This window comes from Eptatretus burgeri, chromosome 14 (genome assembly GCF_056783735.1).
Source record: "Eptatretus burgeri isolate ZD-2024b chromosome 14, Ebu_testis_v1, whole genome shotgun sequence".
Lineage (NCBI taxonomy): Eukaryota > Metazoa > Chordata > Myxini > Myxiniformes > Myxinidae > Eptatretus > Eptatretus burgeri.
In genome coordinates, this window is record NC_140974.1 from 1,988,760 (window position 1) to 2,009,063 (window position 20,304).

Below are 20,304 nucleotides of genomic sequence, written 5' to 3' on the forward strand. Positions count from 1 at the left end.
ACCAAATAGCTCCTGTGTACTCGCACCCACCCACAGGGGTTTGGGCGAGCGAGCTTGCATTCGCTTCATTGTGTTTAAGACTTTGCACATTTCGGTTTAAATGTTTGGTTACGGACAGAATTGCATTAACCTTTGGGACAAAAGTTACAGTCCACTTTATTTTGTTAGACAGTCGATAAAATACACATTGCTGCATAATCCACTCCCCCAGCTAGAAATCTTCAAAATCGTCCCACGATCCACCGACACGAAAACACGTCGTCCAAGCGTGGCGGTGAAACGCGGAGGATCCAGCTCGCCGAGATGTTTGTTTTGAACAGTTACGGCCTGCTCTTAGTGTGTGCACAGCAATGTAATGCGCCCATTATAGATCTGGATGTGAATTGGATTGGGTTGAAGAGATATTTGAGTCCACAGCCTGATACCGTGGATTGATCCGGCGTCGGTTTGAGAGAATGCTGGGCACTCACAGCTTGCGCACAAACTTCTGGAACCACAGAAACAATGTAAGAGCACTTAATCCATACCTGCACGCACACACATACACAAACAAGCATTCAAGAAAACTTAACCGATGTGTGTAAATAAAACAAAATATCACAAGTAAATAAAAGCTCAACATATGGAAACAAACCTCTTGCTAACAATGCGCAAAAAACTATCTTGCACAACTTTTGATCCTTGGACAGAAAGTGCAGGGTCGATATTTACTTCCACCACCAAATGTTGATGGAGGTTATATTTTCACCCCTGTCTGTTTGCTTGTCTGTGAGCAGGATATCTCACTAAACGTTGTGGTTGGATTCAGACAAAATTTGATGGACAGGATAGGTGTGTTACAAGGACGAATTGATTAGATTTTGGCGAAAATGCGAATCCGGATACGAGTTGAGAAATGAGGTCATGACACCTCTTTTTAAAAACAAACAGCTCCTGACATTAGGCACCCATCTGGATATCGATTCCTCACAAGCAGCCAAAAGATAATAAAGAGACTTAGGTCAGGGGACAGGTTGTCCCAAGTTGAATACCATGTGAGGAGGTACTGTGCGTGATCGTTCCGCAAAGACACGTTGGTTTGACCTCCGAGGGGCCCGCCAGGCACCGTACTGTCTGTGAAACAAGAGGAAAAGAAAGTTACCAATAAGCAGCCAAGTGATACGGTTCGGAAAGGGAAAGGGAGGCGACTGATGAACAGTATAAAGATATCCTTATGGACCATACCAAAGGGTGTCACAACCTTCATTTGGTCCATCAGATATTGTTATCATTATATACCTTGCTTTTCAGTTCGGTATTTGCTTTTCAGGAGAAAACCTTACAAAAAGAGTAAACGGTTTAAACAGTTGTGGGCAGGAGTCTCCGTTCTCAGCTTCCGCTACTTGTCGAGTCTTAGGCCTGAAGAACGTGCAAGGCCGAAAGCAGGAACAGTAATTGTGCCTTGACCAACACTGGTAGATGTTACCAATTTTGTTCAGAAAGCAGTATACATACAATTACTCAGAGGCTGGAAGATTTCAGGATAATTTAACTTGTGAAATAAATCCAGATGTGTTTAGGTTCGGGCAAACCAAGCACAAAGCATAATTCAACTGTGTGGAGAAACACCCGATCCCTTTGGGAGAATTGGCAAGTCGTCTTCCCCTCCCCACCCTTCATGGGGGGGGGGGGTTGTGCTAAAGACCTGACCCTGGGTACTACCAACACGCATGCAAAATTACCAGGTGGGGTGGACAGCCTGTCATCCTTCTGAAGTCGGCTAAATGAGTATCAGTGTACTGGTGGAGTGGCACAGTATCAGCGGCACAGCCACGCTTCCAAAAAATGATGACTACCTGGCAGCCAAGTTGCCATACGCAAGAACAGAACAGAACTGCCTTCCCTTCCCCTCACACTTACCTCTTCCAAGCCCCCACGGACATTTTCAGGTGGTCTCCGAATGTTGTATTAACGTACTCCATTTTGTTCAATCCTGCACTACCCCAAATCCCACTACCAAACACAAGACCAGAACCCCCTGACCTTACACCTCCTCCCAAACCTGCTCCCCACTTCCCCCTTCCCTACCTGCTCTCTCCTCCCCCATCATCCTCGTTCCCACCCCCACCCCCTCCCAGAGTGTATAGCAACATTTTGTGAGGCGTCACTCTCCCCACCCCACCACCCTCACTCCCCACATTCCTCACCCCTCCATCCTCTCTGCCACCCCCCTCTTCCTTTCTCACTCACTCCACTCCCTGCCACCCCCCTCTCCACATTACTGTCCTCATCAGCGAAACAAGTTTGTAGTTGCTGGTTTAATATAGTGGGATGTAGCATTTTCTATTGGAAATAACAATACATTCTGAAGCATCTTTCATTCCTAAATATTCCACAATGCTCATGACATTATATAAACCAAGGGTCCTCAAAAGGTGGACCCCGGGCAACACCAACCCGGACCGCGGAGCTAATCCTGCCTAATCCCCCCCCCCCCCCGTCAATGGAGTCTTAATTTTTGTTTCCAGTCAAGCTCGTGGAAAAGCAAGAACAAAGATAAGATGACGATGCAGCAGAACAAAAGGAACAGCAGGAAGAAACAAAATTATCTTTCTGAAGAAGAAGAAGTAGAAGAAGAAGAAGCGTGATAGATCAGGGTGAGGAACATGTGGTCAATTCCTGGCAGGGAGATAATGAAGGTGAAACATCTTAAAAACTACTTTTAAAGGAAGAATTGTTCACAAAAATTTACATTCAAGGAAGATTTAGTTTGGAGTTGTGGATAAAAGGGGACAGAATGAAATAGAGGAATTATTTGGCAAGGATGTGCTCTGCCTTGCTCTTCCCCAACTCTGCCACTCATGGACACGTTCCTCAGTGCTGATTACATCGTTTCTTCACGTCGGTGAACATGGCAATGGAGGGTAAGAAGTGGAAGGTCGATTCCGAAAAGCGTCACTTCAACAAGGAGTCCACGTAACGATGGCACCCGATGGTCTGCAGGTGGAGCGGGTTGAGCTGCACACGAGTATGGATCTGAAGGGACGGGTTCGGACGTCATCGATTCTGGATTTCTACCAGAGATGACCCATCTCGTCCTTCCCCGAGCTTCGCAAGGACGCATGCAAGTTCATCAGCCTTTTTGGCAGGACATACAGATCTGTGAGGCAACGTTCTCGAGTATGAAGTCGACCAAGAACAAACACCACCCCCGCCTCGTAGACCCTCATTTTGAACACGGTGTCTCCGCCTGGGTAACGCTCGGTTCGGGCCCCGCGTCGACAAGATCGTGGCCGAGCAAAAGCGACTGCATTGCTCACATACACCGCACTACCCTGACCGTTCATAGTTTACCTTGCTATAATAACAACACAGGATTTTGATGAACTATTTGGTTAATTCATTCCCACTCAAGAAGGTAAACGAGCCTGCTGTTGGCTTAGTGGTTAGGGTGGTGCCTTGGGATCCTAGGGTCCTGAGTGCAAGCCCCGTTATCCACTGAATTAACACCAGGGGGTTGACTCAACTTGTCATCCTTCCGCGGTCGGCGAAATGAGCACCAGTATACTGGTAATAGGGGCACTGCATCAGCGGCATAGCGATGCCCCGAACCAACGATGCAACCAGCAGCCAAAAAGGAAGCACACGATGGGAACCAATGAAGGTTGATGCATCATCACGTCATGCAAGGCGGTGGTGAGGTGCCGAGCAGACTGTAGGGAACTGTTGTCTTTCAATTGTATTCAGTTGTTACTGTCATACTCGTGGCTTAATGACCCTAATTGCCTGAGAGAAGAATGTTAGTGGGAATGGGCAGAAAATAGATAGAACATTCATGCAAGAATATCTTGAAGGGGTGGTGTCCACAGAATGTAGCTCTTGCTCATTACTTCTGCCACCAATGATGGATGGAGGTTATGTTACCAATGATGGATTAAATAACACCAGGTGAGTTGACTCAGCCTGTCATCCTTCCTAGGTCAGCAACATGAGTGCTTGCTTATTGGAAATGGGGCATCAGCGGCACAGCTACACTTACAGAAATGATGCAACCAGCAGCCACAGGTGATGTATGAAATAATAATAATACACCCGAGCGGGTTTGACGGTCAGCTCGGATACAAAACTTGATGCAACCGAGTGTTAATCAACCTTAGCGACTACGGAAAGTGAAAACAGAATTCAAATTTAATTTAAAATAAACTCGTGAGGCCGCTCGAAGTAAAAATCTCCATATTCTAGGAATCACTCCCATCATTATACAATTTTCAAACCCGCGTTTATGGCCGTGAAATAAACACTGTAAGTGTGTGCATTTAAAGGCTGTATCCAGGACAGAGCCGGACCCCAACTAAAAAGGACCCTCGGACCACCGAGAAGATCAATCACTCGCTGCCTGCCGGCGTCACGTGACCAGCCAGCGAGCTAGCCAAAAGAGCTGGAGCCCAACTAAAAATGACCCTCGGACCACCGAGAAGATCAATCACTCGCTGCCTGCACGGCGTCATGTGACCAGCTAGCTAGCCGACAGAGCTGGACCCCAATTAAAAAGGACCCTCGGGCCACCGAGAAGATCTATCACTCGCTGCCTGCCGGCATCACGTGACCAGCCAGCGAGCTAGCCAACAGAGCTGGAGCCCAACTAAAAAGGACCCTCGGACCACCGAGAACATCAATCACTCGCTGCCTGCACAGCGTCATGTGACCAGCTAGCTAGCTAGCCGACAGAGCTGGACCCCAATTAAAAAGGACCCTCAGGCCACCGAGAAGATCAATCACTCGCTGCCTGCCGGCGTCACGTGGCCAGCCAGCTCGCTAGCCGACAGAGCTGGACCCCAATTAAAAAGGACCCTCGGGCCACCGAGGAGATCAATCACTTGCTGCCTGCCGGCGTCACGTGGCCAGCCAGCTCGCTAGCCGACAGAGCTGGACCCCAACTAAAAAGGACCCTCGGGCCACCGAGAAGATCTATCACTCGCTGCCTGCACGGCGTCACGTGGCCAGCCAGCTCGCTAGCCGACAGAGCTGGACCCCAACTAAAAAGGACCCTCGGGCCACCGAGGAGATCAATCACTCGCTGCCTGCCGGCGTCACGTGATCAGCCAGCTCGCTAGCCGACAGAGCTGGACCCCAACTAAAAAGGACCCTCGGGCCACCGAGGAGATCAATCACTTGCTGCCTGCACAGCGTCATGTGACCAGCTAGCTAGCTAGCCGACAGAGCTGGACCCCAATTAAAAAGGACCCTCAGGCCACCGAGAAGATCAATCACTCGCTGCCTGCCGGCGTCACGTGGCCAGCCAGCTCGCTAGCCGACAGAGCTGGACCCCAATTAAAAAGGACCCTCGGGCCACCGAGGAGATCAATCACTTGCTGCCTGCCGGCGTCACGTGGCCAGCCAGCTCGCTAGCCGACAGAGCTGGACCCCAACTAAAAAGGACCCTCGGGCCACCGAGAAGATCTATCACTCGCTGCCTGCACGGCGTCACGTGGCCAGCCAGCTCGCTAGCCGACAGAGCTGGACCCCAACTAAAAAGGACCCTCGGGCCACCGAGGAGATCAATCACTCGCTGCCTGCCGGCGTCACGTGATCAGCCAGCTCGCTAGCCGACAGAGCTGGACCCCAACTAAAAAGGACCCTCGGGCCACCGAGAAGATCTATCACTCGCTGCCTGCACGGCGTCACGTGGCCAGCCAGCTCGCTAGCCGACAGAGCTGGACCCCAACTAAAAAGGACCCTCGGGCCACCGAGAAGATCTATCACTCGCTGCCTGCCGGCGTCACGTGGCCAGCCAGCTCGCTAGCCGACAGAGCTGGACCCCAACTAAAAAGGACCCTCGGGCCACCGAGGAGATCAATCACTCGCTGCCTGCCGGCGTCACGTGACCAGCCAGCTCGCTAGCCGACAGAGCTGGACCCCAACTAAAAAGGACCCTCGGGCCACCGAGAAGATCCATCACTCGCTGCCTGCACGGCGTCACGTGGCCAGCCAGCTCGCTAGCCGACAGAGCTGGACCCCAACTAAAAAGGACCCTCGGGCCACCGAGAAGATCTATACTCGCTGCCTGCGCGGCGTCACGTGGCCAGCCAGCTCGCCGTCCGATTAAATGTTTTAACAAAATCTTAAAACGTCCGTTTTTCACCGGAATTCTTTCAGATACTTGTAGAGCACATCCCTAAACCATCTAAAATATAAACATTAATCTCACAGACACTACGAATAAGCAGTCCCTCAGGAGGACAGGTTACGAGGTGAAGCAGTGAACGGAAAGCACGTGGTGTCACTTCCAGAAAGCCACAGTTATTTCAATTGAATATATTTTCCTCATGAGAAGTGTGTTTCTGAGCGGATTTGCACGAAAATTATCTTCATTAAACGTGTAGTTCCACCTTAAGGTCCCAAAAGTGAAAACAGAAATTAACTAGAACTTAAGACAGCCTCCTTATATGCCATGGAAACGGATGGAAGGCCATGGAAGCTACCCCTCGCTGCAACGCATTCCACACAGACCGAGGATATAAACATTCAGTTTTCACAAAACTTGATGCAATCGAGTGTTAATCAACCTTAGCGATTATGAAAAGTGAAAACCGAGTTTAAATTGAACTTAAAATAACCGCGCGAAGCCTTGTTGAAGTCAGCGGACCTCGTGTTGTCCAATAAACAGGACCAGACGACACAGGTAACGAGAAACTAGTTGGTCGAATTAAATCTTCTTAATAATCCCAATGGAACCCATGATGCATTATAGCCGTCCGATGCTTCCTTATTGGCCATTCGACCAATCGGTCATTTTGCACTTGATGACCCCGTAACCTTGACCCTGAGGAGAAAATGCGAAAAAGGGCTCAGACGATCTATGGAGAGGAACTAGTATTATCATCGTGTCGAGTGAGAACTCAATCGGCCAAGACGTCTTGGAGGAGAGAGAAAAATCTATCCGGACGGACGGATCTGAGGACATTGAACGGTTCTATTGTTACGGATTTGGAAGCCTCTTGCACACAGACAGTCAGCGGTCCCCGTAGCTCAGTTATTTCGATAAGTATGTGTTTATAGTTCGGGTCCCGTCCTTTTGTCTAATGGGTTAATTTCATGTGTGCGCTGTGGGTTTCTTTTATAGTCAGGTTTTTTACATCTCCAATCACTCCTTCATCCTTCGCACCATCGCCATCCATCGCCCACGTGCAACGTGTCACGTACGGGGGTGAGGTTCCCTCCACCCACCGTGAGCTCGTCCAATCGACGGCGGCCGGCCCGACATAGCCCCTCCCCGCTACAATGGTGGATGGAGAATAGGGTGCTCCCCTGGTTGTTCCGTCTGGGTTCTCAGACACACACGGGGGGAGGGTGGTCGTTGCCTTCTCCCACCGGACCTCCTCCAATCAGGAGACTCATGACCTCAGGGCCGACTCCGCCTTAGCCAGATGGAGTGTTCGGCCCGACCAATAAGGGGAGGCTACTGATCACCCGACAACCCCTCATCCAATCCGGAGGCGAGTTACCTCAGAGCGGTTCCCTCGACCCGTAGGGAGGGAGGATAAAAAAGGTCGCAAGCTGGATCCGTGGTGGTTGTGGAGGAGAGTAGCAGTTGTCGTCTGCGGTCTTTTCCGGGGATCCTCGTGGTGGTGGTGGTGATCGAGCAGCCAGGACCGTGATGCTCGATCGTCGTTCGTGGCAGCCAGGATCGTGGGCTCAGTGGATTCCGGGTCGTGGGTTTGAGTCCTACCGTGGTGAATTTGAACCGGTGTAACCGCACGAGGCGGACAGGTAGCGGGCCAGACTCTGACTCCCCAGCTGACCGATCCTCCTCGGCTGGAGGGTCCAATAAAGACCCGACGGGGTCCATTTCTTTTGTGTGTGTGTGTGTGTGTCTGTGGCGCCCGTCCTGTAAGTAGAGACTGTTAAGTGCCTGTGTTCATTGTACATTGCATTATATTCGTGAGAAGTCTGCTCTGTGTCTCCTTCCCTAATAAATAAACCCTCTTGTTAAATGTTCCAGTTCGTTGCCTGTCATTTCTACCATTGACCCAGCACAGTGCAGGCTTGAGAAGTAGTAAGGCCGTTTGGGCCGTAAATTGTTCATTTGGTCCGGCACGGCTTTGGTAACTTCCGCTTGGTTCCGCCGGATCCGAGTCGGTACATGCGACTCAGTTCGGACAGAGTCGGCCGAGGGTGTGGCTTCCCCGGTAGCTAGACGGCGTGAGTACTTTGGTGAATTGGAATAGACAAGTGGACCCTACCTCACGCCATCAAAATATTGGCGACCACGGTCCTTTAAGTGCCCCGTCGACTCTGGAGTTATCCAGGGTGACGACCTTTTAATTCCGGGTGTTCGGTGGGAGACGGCCCTATTGCTCCGTCTAGCGGTCGCTCCTCGCCACCGACCCCCGGCCCACACCAATATTAGGTCAGCTCGCTCACCTAATAATAATGATGCTTTATGTTTGTTATTTATTTTCATGAATAAAAGTTAAGAACAAAAACAATGCACAAACATGTTAAAGGTACAGTTTGGACAATTTTTTAAGTTGAAGTCCCAAACCCTATTTTCCCCATTACCCAATTACCCCATAAGTTTGGACATTTGCATTTCATGTGGATTTTCAAGAACATAACCCCCCACGAATGGCAAGGCCCTCCTGTAAATACTTGAACAGTGTGCGGGTTGGGGGGGGGTGTATCCTATTTTATGAACTCTCTTGTTCAAAATATCTATTTGTGTGGCCCATGAGGTGTGAAGGAATTTTGGTTCTGGCCCACAATCGACGATATTTGAGGACCCCTGAAATAAGCCATAATCTTTACAGAGCACATTTGTGCTGCCGAAGTAGTTTGGGAGAGTGTGTCGGAGTGGTGCTGAGGTGTCGTCCACCAGACGGCGGTCTCCTTGGGTTAACCTGAGGCGGTCCCTTCGGGTGGGTGCCTGGAATGTCCTATCCCTAAGAGAGGATGATCACCTGTCTCTGTTATCATCTGAGCTCAAGTGTTTGGACATCGGGATTGCAGATCTCTCTGAGGTTCGGAGACCGGATTGCGGCGAGATAATGGTGGGTGGTTACACCTACTATTGGTCTGGTCGCTCTGATGGTTACCATACCCAAGGAGTTGCTGTAGCTGTGTCCAATAAGCTGACCCCAATGATAATTGAGGTAACACCGGTCAACGAGCGTATTATGAGATTAAGGATTCGTCACTCCTTAGGTGTCATTTCCCTGGTCTCTGTTTATGCTCCGACTGAGGCGAGTGATCTCACCATGAAGGATGCATTCTACGCCACACTCGAGTCTGTGGTTGATCAGTGCCCCAGACGAGATACACTTCTAGTCTTGGGGGATTTCAATGCATCGACTGGAACTGATAGGGACGATTATGAGGTGTGTGTTGGTCCCCATGGGTCAGGAACTATGAACCAGAATAGCTCTAAGTTCCTTGACTTTGCAAGAAGTCATTGACTTAGGGTGGCTGGTTCATGGTTTCAGCGCCCACAAGCTCATCGCTGGACTTGGTATTCCAACGCTGGCGGTGTGGCAAAGGAGATTGACCATGTCCTCATTGACGGTCGTTGGAGGATATTCCAGAACTGCAGGGTCTACCGGAGTGCTCAGTTCCTCAATACTGACCACAGGCTTGTTGTAGCAACTCTAAAGCTGCACCTTAAATCCTGGAGAATGGTACCATCCCAGCTGAGACTGGATGTTGCCAAGCTCAGGGATGAGAGAGTAGCTGAGGAGTTTGCGAACAGGCTGAGTGGACACTTGGGGGGTCTGGGTGCTTTGGGGGGTCCTGAAGAGTTGTGGAGCGCCTTCAAGACCACCGTCCTTGATGTTGCCGGTGGATGCCTTGGAGCTCACCGCAGGGCAAAGAAGAATTTTGTCTCTCAAGGGACACTGGATACCATTGACCAGAGTCGCAGGGCCAGGCTGAATGGCAGAGCTGAGCTGTTCAGGGAGCTGAGGCGTAAAACTGTACGTGCACTGAGGGTGGACAAGGAGGCCTATGTGCGAGGAATCTGTGAGGGGGTAGAGCATCACCTGTGGACAGGTGATTCTCGTCCCGCTTACAGGGGAATTCGCGCATTACGTTCATCCAAGCCCATCCCTCGGAGCACTACAGTTCGAGCAGAGAGTGGTAGGCTCTTGACAGAGGAGTCTGAAGTGAAGGCCCGCTGGGCCGGTTACTTTGAGCGGTTGTACCAGGCTGATCCCCCAACTGTCGAGTTGGACGTCAAGGGTGTTGCAATCCCTGTTGCTGACCCTCGAATCAACTGTGGTCCACCTACGCTTGTGGAAACACGGGCTGCGGTGAACCAGTTGAAACGGGGCAAAGCTCCAGGGATCTGTGGCATCCATGCTGAACTTCTCAAGGCTGGTGGAAATGCTGCACTCGTGTCGTTGCATGCAGTTTTGTGCTCTGCCTGGAACACAGGCATCGTCCCAACTGACTGGAAGAGGGGCCTTGTTGTCCCTCTCTGGAAAGGGATGGGTGATCGCCAAGACTGCAACAACTACCGAGGGGTGACGCTGCTCTCAGTGCCGGGCAAGGTCTTTGCTCGGATAATTCTCGATAGGGTTCGCCACCATCTGCTTGAGCACCAGCGTCCAGAGCAGTCAGGCTTTACACCAAAGAGGTCAACGATTGACCGTATCCTTGCACTTCTTGTCCTCCCCGAACGCAGGCGAGAGTTTCGGCAGGGGCTGCTTGCAGCCTATGTTGATCTCTGTAAAGCGTTCGATTCAGTGAATCGGGATGTCCTCTGGAGGATTCTTGGTCTTCGTGGGGTGCCACCAAAACTGATCGATCTGATGTCTGAACTCTACTCTGGTACTGAGAGTGCTGTGAAGTGTGGTGGTACCATCTCTGACTTATTTCCAGTTGTTACTGGAGTTCGTCAGGGATGTGTACTTGCCCCCACACTTTTCAGCACTTGTATGGACTGGATTCTAGGGAGGATGTCGGAGAGATCAAGTTGCGGTGCGTCATTTGGGAATGTCAAGATTTCGGACCTTGACTTTGCAGATGATGCAGTCATCTTTGCGGAGACTTTAGACATCCTCTTGGGGGCCCTCGAGGTGCTGAATGAGGAGTCGGAGCCGTTGGGATTACGGGTTTCTTGGGTCAAAACTAAGATCCAGGCTTTCGGTGACATCTTGGATGCTGCTGTCCTGTCTGTGTCTGTTTGTGGTGAGGATGTTGAGGTTGTGGAGAGATTCACTTACCCTGGCAGTGATATTCATGTCTCTGCTGGCTGCGAGTCAGAGGTCAATAGACGTCTGGGTCGGGCCTGGGGAGTCATGGATTCACTGGATCATGGGGTGTGGCGCTGCCGGTAGCTGTGCGGGAGGACGAAAGTCTGAGTCTTCAGGTCCTTGGTACTTCCAGTCTTGCTCTATGGGTGCGAGACTTGGACTCTGACCAAGGATCTGAGACGGAGACTTAATTCCTTTGGTACCAGGTCTCTTCGGAGAATCCTTGGCTATCGCTGGTCGGATTTTGTGTCCAAGGAGCGGTTGCTGAGAGAGACTCGGATGAGATTTGTTACCTGCATAGTCCGTGAGCGTCAGTTGTGGCTGTATGGACATGTGGCTCGTTTTCCTGACTCTGATCCTGCTCACCAGATTCTCTCAGCGAGGGAGTCTCATGAGTGGAGGAGGCCAGTGGGTCGACCACGTGCCTCATGGTTGCAACAGGGTGACCATCATCTCAAGGAGATGGGGATGGGCCTGGCATCTGCCTGGGGGATGGCCAGACGGAGGCCCCTGGAGTACCGGCGGAAAGTGGACGCAGCGACGTGCTGTTCTGGCACATGCTCCCATACCTGACCTGACCTGACCTGAAGTAGTTTCCTCACAATGGTTATACTGGGTGGTTTGCCATTGCCTTCCCAGAAAAAACAAACAGAGGACGGAAGTCATCAATATACTTACGAAATCTTTAGATTTCGTAAGTAACAAACAAACAAGCAGGCATAGACTGGTACTTACGAAATCGTCAACTTGACCTCTGACCTTGTCTAATAAAAGCTGTCTCGAGAGAAGGTAGCTACGCAAACCAGAAGTTTCTACGATGATTCTGTACAAAACCATCAAAAATCGAATGTTTGACCTCACTGTGACCTTGACCTTTGACCGATTTTGACCAAAATCTAATCAGCACGAGCCATCACGCTCCTGAATCATGTGGTGTAATTCGACATTGGTAGCTTCTTCCGTTCTCGAGTTATCGTGCCTACAAACAAACACACACACACACACACACACACACACACACACACAAACACACAAACACACAAACACACAAACACACAAACACACAAACACACAAACACACAAACACACACACACACACACACACCACACACACAAACACAGGACGGAAGTCATCAATATACTTACGAAATCTTTAGATTTCACAAGTCACAAAGACCCAAATGCAACACCCTCTCCTCCAGCGAGGGTGACAAGCTTTGAACCAATATATAAGAAACAAAAAGACTTTCAAAGTAACCAATAAGGCTTCATTTGGATAATCGAGCCACAATGTTACGGCAACAAAGCAACATTTTCTTAAGCAAAATGAGAAAAAAGTGGACAGGTTGAAGACTTGCATCCATCTGTCAACATTTCATTACCAGCAACGGCGTCCAAGAAGATCGGGAAGGTTCCGGCCGCCTGTGCCAACTTGGAGACGTCACGGCTGTGCCACCTTCGGTTTGTCGGGTCGTCGTCAGGGGTGAAAGCACTGCGCGGCTCACTTAGACGCACCACCCCAACCAGATCCACCTCCCCCTCCACCTGAAAATGTCGTTCCCCACAAGAAGATCACACAAGGCTTACAGACCACCTGCAAATAACAACCAGTATTTTATATCCATTGAAAGCTTTCCTGAGGCACGGCGTGTGACCGGTGCTTTCGGCCACGTGGTGTGCGTGGGATCGATGTATCACCTTGCAGAATGTAATACTACATTTCAACATGCAGGGGAGGTTGAGAACTCCCTTGTGTGCATCGATTTAGCATGATGTTCGTGATGTGCTGTTCAAAGATCAAAAGTGCAGCCTTCAATATCTGGAGGATCCATCATGAGATTGAATGTCACCATGGCCGATTTAGTATCAACACATCATTACAACAAGAGTGCATACATCTTATGTGGACAGGGACAAACTCTCAGCTACACATTTACATCACAAACCAGACTCTGTGGTGTAATGGAGCATCCGCTTCGAGTCCGAGAGGACGGCAGTTAAAGCCCGACCATGGCCAAGTCATAACAAAGATGAAATAAAAATGGTGCTGCTTCCTGGCTTGATCATCATTTTAAAAGGATAGCAAACAGACAAAAAAAACAACTATGGGTTGGCAACCATTTTGCAGGCTTGATGGGCTGAACAGCCTCCTCCTGCGTTGAAGCTCCTTGTAAGGAAACTCATTGTTAATTAAACAGCATCAGGTATGGAACAACCCGAAGCGTTATCGATGAGCATCCGATGAGTGCTCTCGGCCCAAGTCCCGTTAAATCACAACCACGGTCAATTTGATTTCCACCTACCTGTCCTTTGGTCCGGGAGGCAGGGTCGACGCGAGACATCGGCACAAATCCACGGTTAACGAGGACGGTAATCCTAAAATGCACCACAGCATACAACTGCAGTCAGTGCGAGAGTACATGGGTAAGTTGTATTCAGTGCATCGGGCAGTGAACCATCCCAACCTCTTCAACTTCTCACCCCAAGTCGGAGCAAACAAAAGGTGTCACCACCTGAGCGCCGTGCTGCGAGGTTCTTCCCACAACCCCCCTTCTACCTTCTGCCTGACCCTTATCCAGCCTCGATCGAGGAAGAATTATCATCTCGTTTCCGTGATCAAATGTTCCACGCACTCGCACGTGGCGGTACTCTAACGAGGGCATCTCGAGTGGGCTGCGGGCACACCAGGAACAAGGAGTGGAACAAGAAAAATACATAAATAAATAATGAATATCTTGAAATACACACAGGTAACATAACTAGTGCTGCAAGTTAGCTATTTACATGTCAAAGGTTTAAATCTCCATTCATTAAATAATGAATACAACAGGTGAGATTTCAAAATATATTTGTTTTAGTTTCAGCATTCAACCCTGTATGTATACACATCATGCGCTTTTACAAGAACTGCATGGACGTTAGTAACAACAGAATATTCAGAGTGTATGCCTGGTGTTTGCTTAATGGTTAGGGTGGTGGGCTTGGGATCCTGGGGTCCTGAGTTCAAATCCTGCTCAGCTGTTGAATTAATACCAGGTGGGGTTAACTCAACCTATCATCAATCTGAGGTCGGCAAAATGAGTGCCAGCATGCTGGTATCCTGTGTCGGAGTGGCGACCCGTCCAGGAGTGTGCCCAATAGCCAAGGAGACTGCTTCGGCAGCAACAACGCTCTGCACAGAGTATGTTCCCAATGGATGGATGGATTCAGGGCGTACGGTGGGAAGCAAATGTGGGATCCAGCATCATAAATGACGTTCTCAGATGGGAACAAGATGATTCTCAGTAATGTGAGAAATACTGAACCATTTTGTGTTATTGGGATCCATGCATTCATGTCGTGTACTACTTGTTCATCTTAAAGAGAATTACATGAACCCAAACTAGTATCAAGCAATGTAAACAAGCATCACAAAAGTGCATGTCTCCCAATGTCCACGTCCTGCAGATGATATGTACAAGCTTGAGAAACGAAAACACCGACTGTTTAGCCAAGTATCTATAAAGTTGTCGTGGGTCTGGCGGTTGGGTTGATCCCCCGTACCTAAATTGTGGTGGACGGAGGTTAACACCAGCCTGCCTGGATAGCCGAGCGGTTTTCCTTAGGAGGCGGATACGTTGATCCTCAGAGATTATACCGTGCGCGGGAGAGGTAGGGCGCAGCGATGGCACTGATGGAGCGACAGAACAGATGGAAGCACAGCACAAGGGGTTTATACTCGAGCCCCACGACAAATACACAGACACATCAACTTAAAATAAACGGGGAGGGGGGGGTGGATTTAATGTCAATAGAAATATCTACAAGGGCAATTCAAAATGTGAAGTAAATTTGCCGAAGTAAATTAAACCTAAAGTTGAGGAACCTCGACACACAGACTTAAATACAGACAAGGGGGAAACAAAATAAAAGAAAAGCAAATACTCCCTTTTTTTCTGGCACTGAGCTTGGTCCAGAGATGGTCTTCATGGAACTTGGAATCGAGGAGCTTCATCCTGCATGTGTGGACATGCGCAAAATGGCGCCAAGCCACTCTCTGGCAGCGGGAAACGCACTTGAGGCAATTAGTGAGCAGTATTCAACACCAGGGCTCAGAGACCACTGTGCAGCTTCTTGCGTCGATCATCCTCTTGCATCGATCCCCACGGCTCTGCAGAATGGCGCAGTCTCTTCAGTGATATACACGAGGCTTTGAGGTCCATCTCCCACAACCTAACCAAGAGCCAATGGCCAGCGTCTTGCTCCACCACGTGAACCAATTTGCCTCAGCACGAACACGAGGATCGCGCAGTCTTCTTCATGCATCGAAAGAAAGCCATTTCATCGTGCCGAGAGGAGAGCAAAGCGAGATCATCACACCGTCACACCAAAGAAATCTCTCTCCGACATCACACCGAACAACCGTCCACCTCCGGGGCGTGGCTTGCTCGCATGAAACCCGAGAAGGCGGGGCTTCTCGCCTGCTCGGCATGCCTGGCTTGCTTGTGGTTATGATTGTTTTGTTGTTATAAAAATGCAACTCCTTCATTGTTGGCTTGTAAATGCAAAAACGTAGGGATAGGTCACAGGGGGCAATCACATACTGGGGGAAATTGTCCTTAATCCCAATCTAATTAACACGGCAACACCCCTCGTGTGATGACATGTAACACCTAAGCTCACAGCCTCCCTACTTAATTTACATTAAGATGTCTCCTACACGTCCACGGACCAAACAACTCTTATACAATCCTAACTTTCCCATGAAATTCCTCAAACTACCCCACAACCGTAACACTATTAAATGGTTAATTACCTGAAAGGACTCAATCCCAGCTTTTGCAAAAAATAATTTTGCTGACCCACCGACCTTTTTCCATTAAAATGGGTTAAAAAAGCGTCAAACACAGGCACACAAATGTGGAATGGGGGGAGCAGCGTACTCTGGTGGGAGGTTGATGGGTGGAGCACGCGTACGGCATTCCAGATCTGCAATGAGGTCCTGCTTCCAACGTAGTCGTTTCACCTGAGACCGATTCACAGCCACATTTTCTAGTCGGTAACGTCGATGATCGATTAACTTGGCAAGCAAAGCTCAATAAAAAAATTGGGAAACCATTAACCAGCTGTATCGCCCTTAATTGAGAGATGTCTCCAGCCACGTACAGCTGGGTGGCAAAGTTCATTTAGTGATAGTCATGTCATTGCTACCTGCCAAGTGCCAAGACCAAAAGCTGACGCAGGTATAATTAAAAGCAGCCACTTCATCACAGGGTCCTGCTCGCCGGCCGTGCCTGCGGCAGTCTTGCTTGCTCCTCTTGTCCAGGTGATTCCCCGACCCATTCTGGATCTCATGTCCACAAAACTGGAGCCACATACCTGTATAACAGGTGGAAATATAACACACCCAGATCGTCATGCAACTTCCACCGTGGAGCACTGAAATTCTTTCCAATGTCTTTTCTTACAGGCCTTGCAGTGCAATGCGTCATGTTGTTCCGACTGTCATAATTTGTACTGCGATTGCAAAATTATATTTTCATAAATTATTTTTCCCAAACCATGGTTGGATTGGTCATGGTTTATCATTCTTTTACTCCATTGACAGCACTTGCATGATTATGCTGAGTAATGGTACCCGTTTGCCATACTGAAGAATGGGATAAGGTACGAGGAATATGTATGTATGTATGTATGTATAATCAACTAGAACGACACTCATCAAGTGAAAAGTCTCACCTCGCGCGTTCTTTCTGAACAAACATCCCATCGTTAACTGAACACGCCACTATTATGGCCTATATCATATCATCCATTTACCCTATTATGACAGTTTCTTGGGATAGGTTATAAACATCATAAATTTAATTCTTCACTCACATCCAGTCATGGTTCAGATAAAAGTTTCAGATTTTTTGGATAAAGATTCAAATTCAACCAATTATGGCTGGAATACTTCACTGATGATGTCATCATCATCACCCTATATACCCCATGGGCAGTTGACGACACCTGCCAAGTTTCAATTTTTTCTGTTGAGCGGTTTCGGAGAAAATGTCTAAAAAAAATTCCTTTAATCCAATATTGCTATCATACCATGTGACTTATGATGTCAGAGTTAGCAATAAAATATTCTCCATGGGGAGTCCCTCCAATGTTTAAAGTTTCACATCGATGGGACGAGCGGTTGCAGAGAAAACCATTTTTAAAGCAAAAATACATGGACGAGGACGCACACAGACAGACCGAGGCAGAGACGACACACAGACAGACAGACAGGGGCATTGCGATAGTCTTGCATCCTCCCTTTGTGGCAGAACTAAAAACATAGTTTGAGAGTTATTCTCACAAAAGGTTTACCAAAGAGGGTACCACATGAAATCTATATATATTGTTGGGGAAATGGACCCTTAGTGTGTTATTAAATATAGGATTAGCCCAGATTCCCCCTGAAATGCATGTTTAGTCAGGTTGTTCGGTAATTGGACGTTACATGTGTGTCGGGAGGTGGAGCAGGCTGCCCAGTGTTCGTACAGTGGTGGTGGACCGGGAGGCACCTTGCTTATTTTTCCTTCCCCTCTCCGAACTAGCCCCGCCCAGCGCTCTGAGAGTGTCGGTCGGCGAGAGGTGTCAGCAGCCGATTGGTGGAGGGCAGCTGCAATCTCGAGTGATGGACCAATCACGGGTCCCCGGGGGAGTTTCCAGAGCGAGCGCTGGGAAGGCAAGAGAGTAACTGCCTGGGTGTGGAGTGGCGATGTGCTATATAAGGGACAGCTGTGTGAGTCGGACGATCGGCAGTAAGAGGAACTGCATGAGGGTTTTTGCGATCGGCTTTCATGAAAAGGCCGCCCCGAAAGGCAAGAGTAACTGCCTGAGTGTCGAGTCGCGATCTGCTGTATAAGCAACGGCTCGTGGGAGTCTGCGATTGGCTGTAAAAAGAAACTGGCTGCTTTGTGAGTGTGGGATCGGCTTTCGTGAGAAAAGCGAGCCCCAGGAAGGCAGGAGGAACTGCATGAGGGGAGTCGGCGATCGACTTTTATGAGGAGGTAATCGACAGGTTCATCCGGAGTCCAGTCACGGAGCCTCGGACTGTCCTTACTCACTGCACGGCTCGACACATCTTGTGATCCCATCGATCCGCCTGCGGAGCCCAACACCCCGATTTGGCCTAGTCTGGTGAACACGCCAGGCCTGGATTTGCATACTTGACCTTGTGAGAAACCAGCTGGAACACACCATAGATCTTCCTCTCTTGTGCCGTCGACCTTACGGGTGCTGGACACGCCGAGGCTGCACGCACGAGCGGTGCCGGGAGAAGGAGTACGAGCGCCATCTTGGCACGCGGTGTGCTCGAGCTCGGGCAATCGAATCCGTTGACATCGGCTTCTCACGAGCCGCATTCGTGCCTTTGACACTTTCCCCTCGTCCATGAGGCATCACCAAGTACTCTGTGTCTTGTCTACATGTTGTCTGCATGTCGTCCAGGCCTAAGGTTTATCTCGCTCGGGTTCCCTTCGAAACCCGTATCAGCAGTTCCCTAGTTAAGAGCGGGTTATAGATGAATGATAACGTTCGTGAATGCTTTGCTTGTGTTGTGTTTCCCCGATGTGTCCCAATAAATCTGGTTGATTCATATGAAAGTTGCCGCTTTGAATCTATTCGTGCCGCGCTGAGGAACAATTCGCTCGACTTGTATTTAAAACCAAAATGGTTACGGACTGGCAGACTTCGCTCGGTCTCTGACAAATCCAGTCTGTAACCGGGGTCTATTTCCCCAACTGGCAAGGCACAGGTGTACTTTGGTATCATGATCTGAGGCGCGTAACCCGAGACCTGTGCCGAACCAGCCGGCATTATAACCCCTGAGACGGCGGTGCTGATAAGTGACGCCGAATCTTCAACATTTGGCTGTCAAGAGTGGGGTGCGAATCCCACCACCGCCAAATCCTTTACAATATTATTAAAACTCTCATCTTGTATGTGTATATATGTATATATGTATGTTCCCGAAATAACCCAAAACGGTACACGATAGCGCAAAATATTTTATGCCCACCTTACTCACCATTCGTCTGCGGTGTGCGGTATCAAGTTTCGTTCAAATCCGCCAACAAAAAAATTATTTAAAAATCAATTTCCGATTCAGTCAAGAACTCTTCGGGAGTATTTCATCAATGCAAACAACCTCAGCGGTATAGTTCGCTGGAGCTATCTATCTATTTTATTTTCTTGAAATGATTTTTTTCATCAACCGCCGTCACAACGGTGAACCCAACGGGTACACGGGTCGTCTATTACTCATTAAATGTGCCTTTATCTCTGGCTTTATGCTTCCTCAGAAATAGGAGACCTTCACCCATGTTGTTTAAACTGCTGTGCATTACACCATCATGGCGTTCAGTGAAGTTCTGAACCTTTGTCATGAAACCCCAGTGGGGAGAGGGTGGAGGTAGAGGGGAGTGTTGCCAATCTCAGGACATTACGAAAGAGTGGTTAAGATAGCGTTGTAGTAAGACCAATCGTACAGGGGGCTGTGATGTATTACGATGGATCGGGATCTGCTTCGTCAGCCTCACAAACTCTGAAGGGTTCATGAATGTCAAATTGTCCGGGATCAGTCTGAGGATTTGCTCGTGTGAAGCAGACGTGCGACAATAGCCGGTGTGGCACACGATTGTTGGTCCCACAACGATTTAAAAAAAACAACCTTAAAATCTGGCAGAACAGGCTTGGTCGCCATGACGTCACAAAGGCCGACATCCCATTGTCCTCAAAAGCAATAAGAAGATTCATCTTTAACGATTAACTTTGGAACGTTTTGATTCACATCCAAGTGGACAAGACAATGACAAATCGATTGTCGATGCCCCAACGCAGGGTGTCGACTAACCGCGGTGCGACGTCCCACAGCCAGACGGAGGGATGCCATCATCTTCCTCTTCTGAACGTCGTCCCTTGGCCTCGTCCTGCAGGGAATGGCATTGTTCGTTATGGGACGCTCGGACTATCGGCATGATCATGATGGCACCGAACCGTCGGTTAGGTACATTTCAATCGGAACGCATCGTCTTGAACATGACACACAAATGTTTACAAG

At 49.2% G+C, this 20,304-nt stretch overlaps 1 protein-coding gene across 1 annotated transcript in view; it reads right to left on the reverse strand.

The window, feature by feature from the left end:
- Window positions 1-125: 125 nt before the first annotated feature.
- The window catches only part of SURF1 (SURF1 cytochrome c oxidase assembly factor), a 20,358-nt gene continuing 179 nt past the window's right edge, over window positions 126-20,304 (reverse strand). Inside the window, exons 2-9 of the mRNA XM_085855689.1 lie at window positions 20,098-20,173; window positions 16,419-16,586; window positions 16,151-16,233; window positions 13,710-13,901; window positions 13,532-13,604; window positions 12,611-12,773; window positions 1,032-1,113; window positions 126-527 (exon numbers count right to left, since the gene is read on the reverse strand). Coding sequence (XP_085711815.1) covers window positions 467-527; window positions 1,032-1,113; window positions 12,611-12,773; window positions 13,532-13,604; window positions 13,710-13,901; window positions 16,151-16,233; window positions 16,419-16,586; window positions 20,098-20,139 — 864 coding nt within the window. The 5' untranslated portion in view covers window positions 20,140-20,173 and the 3' untranslated portion in view covers window positions 126-466. The remainder of the gene's footprint in view (window positions 528-1,031; window positions 1,114-12,610; window positions 12,774-13,531; window positions 13,605-13,709; window positions 13,902-16,150; window positions 16,234-16,418; window positions 16,587-20,097; window positions 20,174-20,304) is intronic.